Below are 8719 nucleotides of genomic sequence, written 5' to 3'. Positions count from 1 at the left end.
TTTGTCGTCTCAAGCATAGGCGTTAGCTCTACGCCAGATGCTCTGAATCGTTCATCAAATTTGAATTTAAAGCAAGCTGAAACATATTAATTTACGAATTCTTGTGAGCTAAGTTCTGTGAGGGAAAAAAGTCTGCCGGTTGCCACATTCTTGCTTATCGCAATGGTAGCTATGCTTTAAAAAAACTTCAATTTTGACTGAACAGATGCCGTTATACATCAGCAATGCAAAAATAAACCAGAAACAATAAAAGAAACTACAATGAGCATAAATTATGTCAACTGCCAGCAATAACAAAAAGATGAATTACTTTGCCTAGAAGCTTGCTGGTGTACATCAATGAAAAAAAAACCGAATTACAAGTTGTTAGGGATGATACAAAATTGGCGCATAAAAATACTAAAGAGCAGTATATAGCAGGATTCGAGTCACTTGTGTGCAGATGGCGAACATATCTCTATGTCACTAGGCGTCGGATCACGATAAATTTGCAACGAAAGGCAATTGCTGTTGAACTGATTTCCATTTACTCAAATTTATCACACTCAATTCATACCTCAATTCTATAAATTGCAATTATAGAATGGTGGATTTATTTCGCAGTGTATTTGGATTAAAACCGAGCGGTTACTGGGATAAAATGTATGAGCGCAGCGCTTTTGGTTTTGACTTTCAATGTTTCCACGGCTATATTGAAGCCGAACCTAGTCAGGTAGGGGTCACTCAATGTTATTGAGCTCGATGACAAAAAGACACAAAAAGTTTTATTACAAAGATAGAACTGTGATCTACAAAACAAATTTACAACATTAAGTAGACAGCTTAGTGATTGAAAAATAAATTCTTCAATTCTTCAAATACAGCGATAGCACATAGTTTACAGAGATATCATCAACTGAGAAATTAATTTCAGCTCAAGTGCAGTTTTCCGCAAATTGTGACCAACTATTTTGAGCTGCAATAAATTACTTTCGCCTCCCAAATTCCATAAAATAGACAGTTAAATTGAAAGGGATCGTTCACTTAAACAAGTCAGAGGTCGGAGATTGAATCCTTAACTCAAGGCTTTCTTCAATTCATTTTACCGCGATTCACTTTTTCTCTCCCAGCCATTTATCTTCATTGTGACATTGATGTTAAATCGTGATCGAATTTTTGTTCACTTCAGTTGTGTGAGAAACTCCTCCACAAGTTTGACCATGTCTTGCGCCCTCTTGCGACCTGTCTCCAACACTTCCTCGTGATTGGCCACTGCCACTGACTCGTATGACGTCACAGCCTCGTTCGTGATAAGAGACACGCCAAGAATACGCATGCCACAGTGCACGCCCACTTGAAAGAGAAAAAAAACATTTAGGCAACAATCTATGAACAGGAATTCGATCGATGTCCGATTTTTCATCTTTTAGTTCAAAGCTTTCACCGTCTAAAAGTGGGAAAAATAATTATTAAGGTCCCCACAGATTTTAGGAAAACTTATCTCAGTTTGCTCAATATTATTCCCAAAAATATACATGACACAGCATAAAGGAAACTGATCGACGTTCGGTTATTTCTTTTCTTTCATTTCAAATTTATTATGCTTTGAATTTTTGAACGATAAAATACGGAAATGACATCGCCTCAGATTAAAAAACCACTTATATCACTTTGTTCAATATTATTACAAAAACAAATCAAAATAGGAGCAGCAGATTTAGTGAAGGCGAAAAAATTAAGAGATGCATGCCAGAAAAACCCAGTTCCTAAAACTACTTGGGCACTTGTAAATTGCTTTTCACGGCTCATTTCAAAAATTGTCCTTATGAGTAATGTAGTACTGACCAATGACCTCTGGGACTGTGGACATACCCACTGCATCTCCACCCATAGTCTTCAACATCCTCACTTCAGCTATGGTCTCGAAACAGGGCCCAGACAGGAATGTGTACACGCCATCTACAACACAAACACACACGAACGGAAATGAAGGAGAACTTGCTTTTATGCAGCAAATTCAATTCCAATGTAAATAGCAAGCGGATCTGATTAGTTTAACTAAACACTCTATCAAATCACGCTAAATCTAATCTTAGGCACCCCATGGCTGATTGTCACTATCGGTAATAAAGTATAATCGTCTTTTTATACAACTGGTAAGCCTCGTAAAATCAGCCTCACAAAACTTGATGACAAACAGTATTTTCAGGTTTGTTTTTCATACCTCTGATGATATCTGCGAGTCCAAGTTTGGCAGCTGCGGCCTTGAACAGTTGTCCATATTCTTTGTCGTATGCTTTACTAGTCGCTATGAACCTCTCTCCCCCATACCTGCTCTCATTGTGGCCAATCAGAGGGTTCAAAGCACCCACCATTCCTGAAAACAAAGTTAGATATTAAAACACCACTGATGAAAGAAACCAAAAACGCAAAAATTCTCAACTAAACTGCAATCCCCGTTTTATCAGATAATTATCCTTGACGCCTTCTAATAAAGCGCGCCCACCGGTGATCTTAAATCGAGTTTTTTATGTTTTATTTAATTTCAAACCTTGCGAGCTGTCACTTTCCTTAAACGTCGATTTTTTTTTTGTTGTAGCGGTTTTCTTTTTACTACAAATGTACCATCTCCGATTTTGGCGAACCACACCTCAGTCCTACTATAAACGGGAGAAAGAGAGTAACGCAGAGAAACTGTTTTGAATTCAAGTTGAAAAATTTCTAAATAAGCTTTCTGCACGCAATGAAATCTTTCCATACGGCGCATAAAATTTCGACATTTTCACAAACAATTTACACTAAGCAATTGCAAAAAAGCTTTGATTTTTAAACTCGAATCGCTACCAAGGTATGAACCGGTGTGTTCTTTCAATGAGAAAAAATCAAAGTTTTATCCATGTTCAAGCTCAGCGACTTTTAAACTATCCCAGAGAAACCTAGCTGCAGGACAAGTTGCGGATTTAAACTGATCAGGAAGATTAAGGACATTGGAGTTATTATACAACAAGCACCGAACCTTTTCAGAATGCTGCTATAACTGCAAGGCAACTTGGAGTTACAGCTACTACCATTAGTTTTGCGTTTCGGGACATCGCCAGAGAAATATTGCTTAACCAGTGTGCAAAATCGAGATATCGTCCTTGGGAAGCAAATTGACGGAAAAATAGCTGAACTATGGGTTAAAACACATTCTTCAGTTAGGTAGAAAAGCCAGTAAAAGTTTGATTTCGCATCGCAATTACTAGCGACGAATGCAATTCCGTTATTGTCCTGGCCCTCTTGTAGACCTGACCTCAGCCCAATTGAGCATACGTGTTACATTATGAAAAAAATGGCGCAAAAACTCTCAAAATTTGCTATATTTGGTTCAAGGAAAAATAACGACATGGAGTACTTTCTATTCAGAAAATGTGATGAAAAACTTGATAAAAAAATTGTGGTAAAGGGCGAATTTAAGCTTCTCAAACAGGGGAGGCCATAATGGCTTTTAATTGTTAGATTTCTGTTTTTATTTCTCAATTTAACATACATTTCTTTCTAGTTGCTTTGCTTCTTTCTCCAGTATTATCTAATTGCCTCAAAAAAGTCCAAAAACCCCAATATATGGACTTTGTCAATATTAAGACTGTCTGAGTATTTTTCGTCAAAATCCTTTTGCGAAATTAACTGAAGTTCGGAAAATCTATTTTGTTGACATTACAACAAGGTCGTTCAAATCGAGACAATGTTTCTGGAAATGAAGCCCTCGAGAAAAGCCTGCATCTGGCTGTTCAAGACACATGCGCATTTTCAAACCGTATTCTCTCGAAGTATTTAGCGTCTTTGAACAACTTGATCCATATTTTTTCTTTTTAAAAAAGAACTATTGCAAGCCGACTATTTTTGAGAAGTTATTCATTGCAAAACCATTGTGGATCATATAGATATTACGCAAATTATCTCGTAACTTAGTTCACTGAATCTAATAAAAAATGTGAAATGATTGCCAACTCCTTTTGCGAGAAACAATGGCAGAAAAATCAACTGTTAAGAGATAGCGAGAGCACTAAGTAAAGTTTGAACACGTTGTTACAGTTTAGTGAGCCACTGTATTTCTGCTCACCGGCTAGATTGATATGGTCTTTGATGAGCATGAGGTCCCCCACTGAGAAAAGTTCATTCATGCCCCCCGCCGCATTGGTCACGATTAGACTCTTTATTCCCAACAGAGACATCACCCTAAAAACAACATACATAAATAATTGAACAGCTTTGTAATTCATTTGAATTGGATGTTTTAAATATTTGAAAAGCTAACGGATTACATTTGCAAAAATTTACTTTAACTGAAACATTATGCATGCCGAAATTGCTTGATTTTTAGAAGGCACGAATTAAAGCTAGAAAATAATCCTGAAGAAAGTCGAAGCTACAATTGGTGCTATTTTACGAGTCACTAAAACATCCGGTGCTGCAAGAGAGTCGGATCTAATATTTTTGATTTCGCACTAAGCACATTATTTTGGCCACAATATGAGTCTCGCGATTACTTTTTGAAAAAGTTTCAATAAATACTGCTTTTTGCACAGTACGGAGCAAAAAAACTACTTTTGTTAGTGTGCTCCCTCTCAAATTTAGAAATAGTGGTAACAAAACAGAGACGTAATTCAGGGATGCTCTCTGTGATACTATGCGCACAGTCCATAACTTTTCCTCTCTGTGATACTATGCTTAGAAATAGTGGTAACAAAACAGACGTAAGTCAGGGATGCTCTCTGTGATACTATGCGCACAGTCCATAACTTTTCCTCTCTGTGATACTATGCTTAGAAATAGTGGTAACAAAACAGACGTACTTCAGGGATGCTCTCTGTGATACTATGCGCACAGTCCATAACTTTTCCTCTCTGTGATACTATGCTTAGAAATAGTGGTAACAAAACAGACGTAATTCAGGGATGCTCTCTGTGATACTATGCGCACAGTCCATAACTTTTCCTCTCTGTGATACTATGCTTAGAAATAGTGGTAACAAAACAGACGTAAGTCAGGGATGCTCTCTGTGATACTATGCGCACAGTCCATAACTTTTCCTCTCTGTGATACTATGCTTAGAAATAGTGGTAACAAAACAGACGTACTTCAGGGATGCTCTCTGTGATACTATGCGCACAGTCCATAACTTTTCCTCTCTGTGATACTATGCTTAGAAATAGTGGTAACAAAACAGACGTAATTCAGGGATGCTCTCTGTGATACTATGCGCACAGTCCATAACTTTTCCTCTCTGTGATACTATGCTTAGAAATAGTGGTAACAAAACAGACGTAATTCAGGGATGCTCTCTGTGATACTATGCGCACAGTCCATAACTTTTCCTCTCTGTGATACTATGCTTAGAAATAGTGGTAACAAAACAGACGTAATTCAGGGATGCTCTCTGTGATACTATGCGCACAGTCCATAACTTTTCCTGACACCCTGCAAAGGTAACAACTACCTGAAGTAATTTTGAAACTGCTTGTCAAAGTTGGCTCCTCAAAACAACCACCAAGAAATTTCATCTCAAAACCATGCTGATTACAGGTCTTATTTGATCGAGAATTTTAAGAATATATCGAGCGTTAATTGGTCAGTATAACTGAATTATTCGTTTTACCTCTTCTACGAATTATCTTGTCACAAGCTGTCTGCTGCTGCGGAAAACACATCATCGAATGCGAACTTATTAGGTGACCATATCGTAAATTTCCTTTTCTTTCAAAAACGAACGACAGAAAAGACGATCAACTCCGTGGCATATATCGTGAAAAGTTTTTCAATTTTTAGTTAATCGTTTTCCACGTGAATAAAAAAGTTTCCAATTTTCAAACTTTGCCTATCCGTTTGTATTAGCACAGTGGATGCAACCTAGTTTTACATCACAAAAATATGTGCATTAGTAATATCCGATTGAGCTATAAGATTAAAAAACCAAACACTAATGACAGCAATTTAAAAGTAAAGATAGCCAAATAAGATTGCAAAAGTGTAAATGAACAAAGATACGAAAAAAAACGATTGAAACCTTTACCTTTATATTTCTCCAAAAAATATATATCAGGTTAACTAAGTCCATTTATAAACTAAATGCATCAATGGGTAAAATTTTTTACCGCGAATAAACCTAAAAACTTAAATCCACTTTTCAAATCAGAAATTGCGCATGTTTTTCGCGCAATTTGCGGCTTTTCTAGTAAGAGAGCGTAATTTGCCCACCTTTTAGCAAATGAACTTAAATTTATTTTAAAAAGTGCAGATATACCTAAGAGCATTCATCGATGTACCAGCAGTTCTGTAGTTATTAGAGCAATTTAAGACTTTTTACCGGAAAAAAACAAGCAAAGAAAATCATCAAGAGCTATAGAACAGAGTATCGCTTCATTAATTTACACTTAATAGTAACAACAATAAAGCTGATAGGAGAAGCATTTTAGACAGATGAAAGTTTGATAGAGAACTTTCCGAATACTGGATTCCAATCAGAAAACTCTTGATTACGAGTCATTTGCATGACACACTGACCCATCTGTCCTATACAATTATTACTTCTTCTAACTGCCAGGCAGCAACAAAATGGTTTCACTGAAGCAGATACAACACATACTAATAAATTGCTTGCCGAAGAGAATTTGATCAGACCAACTTAAATAAACACTAATACTAAAGTGAATCACAAAAACTGTTTTTTTTTGTTTTGCAAACAAACAACCATGACATAAGTTTTGTTTTTGTACAAAACTAGCAAAAAGACACATACAGGAAACAGAAAAAACATTATTGAAACTATTTGAAAAATTGTCAAATTTCGACGTAAGAATCTGGTTAAAAACTCTTAGCATTTCTAAAACAATTTATGATAGCCACTTTTCTGATAAAACTTATCCAATTTGAGAAAACTGGATCAAGAGGTAAATTTCCCATTCCGCTAGAAAATCTAACAATTAAATTCCTTTTTCGAAACGAGGAGTGCATCACGTTTTTCGTGACCTTTACAGTTTCGCTCTTCGATAGGGGAGTTTGCTTCCTTTTAACAATGGAAATGCACCGAAATTAGAAAGAAAACAAAAATCAAACCGCAAAAACTCAAATTTGAACGTGAAAAATTTTCCTAGAAAATAAAAAAAAATCATCACTACCAATATGAGTCTTCACTATGTTCATCGACCCTTAATAAGAACTATTTTTTAATCAATGTTTCTGCACAACAATATTTGCCTTTGAACCTATGCTTAACAAATTTTTTTTTTAAATTTTCACGCTAAATAATTTTTTTATTGTGTTTTCTGCGATTCGCAGAGGATCTATGAAAGGCTATCCAGCGTGTCTAAGCATAGTCCGTTTCTATTATTTCCCCTTATTTCAGACTGAGTTATTTTGTTGAGCGAAGCTTTATTTGCGACTCAAGGCCGTTTTTTTTTTGCGTCTAGAACTTTTACGTGGGACCACTATTGCAGCCGTAATCGGTCAGGCTGTGGTAGATCTGAAGCTAGAGGTCAAGTGAGAGCTCATCCTCACACAATATCATTGCCATGGCAGGGGATCGATTACACGAAAATAATGAAAATTCAGAAAAGTCATCAAGTGAAACAAGAAAGCGTTTGAGATTATCATGGCCATTCATGCTCAATATGTATGGACAGTTTGATTCAATAGAATGCGACATATAATGTCACGTGGTGCATGTGTCTACCTGATTGGGAGTGTAGTTAGCTGTGGGTGGTGTCCCTCGTAGCAGTGGAATCTCCCCTGCATGCACAACACTGTTTTCCCACCAAACACACCACAGATGAATCTGCCTAGAACATAACAAAGCGACGGAATCTAAACTTGATCTAAACATTTCTGAATAAAACACAGTATTATTTAGGAGACACATTTTTCATCACAGACAACCTCACAGTCAACTGCACTTCGTTCAAAATTACATTACAAAACATAATTTGTAAGATGAATTGAAGATTTTCAACGCTCAGCAAGGAAAAAACACCGCGAAGTTAAATTCTACATTAATGTAGGTAGACTCTAGACCAGGATCAATATCTGCTGTGAACAAGAATTTAAAAAGAAGAACTTAAGAACGCATTTTTCACGATATTAAATTCATAAGAAAAATTGATCTTAACCGAGAGCTGAAGTTACCTTTGTGTCCGACAACAGTCGATTTAGGAAAACATTTCACATCCCCATAATCCACAATAACTGCATCCTCGATATGTTCACCCAGTCCCCCCAGCCCACTGCCCAGTATGATCCCAAAAGAGGGACTCCTCCCCCCTAGTTTGGACTGGAGGTCATCTTTGATTGCACAAACTGTCTCGTAAGAGAAGAGGGGTTCACTATGAGATGCTGAAGAGGAAGATGACATCATACAAAACAATCTGCGAAAAAAATCAGGAGATTATTTTAAAGAAATGAAACAACTAATGAAAATACCATGATGGAGACGATGATGATAGGTTCAATGAGTGTGAAAACGTTCACATAGAATTACTACTGTGCTCCTGGTTAAATAAATATATATAATTTTTTTTCGCTATTTATCTGAGATCGCGCTCTTGAAACCAACGCGCTCTTATCATGAAGGATCTTTATCGCGAGACAGAGAAAAAATAATTGAAAACAGCAACAAATAGAAGCCAAAAAAAACATTACATTGCGACCAGTTGGTCAGAAAAGTCTCAACGATCTCAAGAGAAATCGAATATAATTATGTAAAAGC

The 8719-nt window shown here is 36.6% G+C and overlaps 1 protein-coding gene across 1 annotated transcript; it reads right to left on the bottom strand.

Moving 5' to 3' along the window:
• Positions 1-742: 742 nt before the first annotated feature.
• Positions 743-8374, bottom strand: LOC134855435 (purine nucleoside phosphorylase-like). Its single transcript, XM_063871962.1, has 6 exons — positions 8140-8374; positions 7691-7796; positions 4082-4197; positions 2204-2356; positions 1825-1938; positions 743-1332 (listed from the first exon to the last, which is right to left on the bottom strand). Exons 1-6 carry the CDS (start codon positions 8366-8368, stop codon positions 1160-1162), a joined length of 891 nt encoding a protein of 296 aa, XP_063728032.1. The 5' UTR covers positions 8369-8374; the 3' UTR covers positions 743-1159.
• Positions 8375-8719: the final 345 nt, after the last annotated feature.

The sequence above is a fragment of the Symsagittifera roscoffensis genome, chromosome 10 (assembly GCF_963678635.1).
Source record: "Symsagittifera roscoffensis chromosome 10, txSymRosc1.1, whole genome shotgun sequence".
Lineage (NCBI taxonomy): Eukaryota > Metazoa > Xenacoelomorpha > Acoela > Convolutidae > Symsagittifera > Symsagittifera roscoffensis.
Note: the sequence above shows the minus strand (reverse complement) of the source record. Positions and strands in the feature narration are given on the sequence as shown.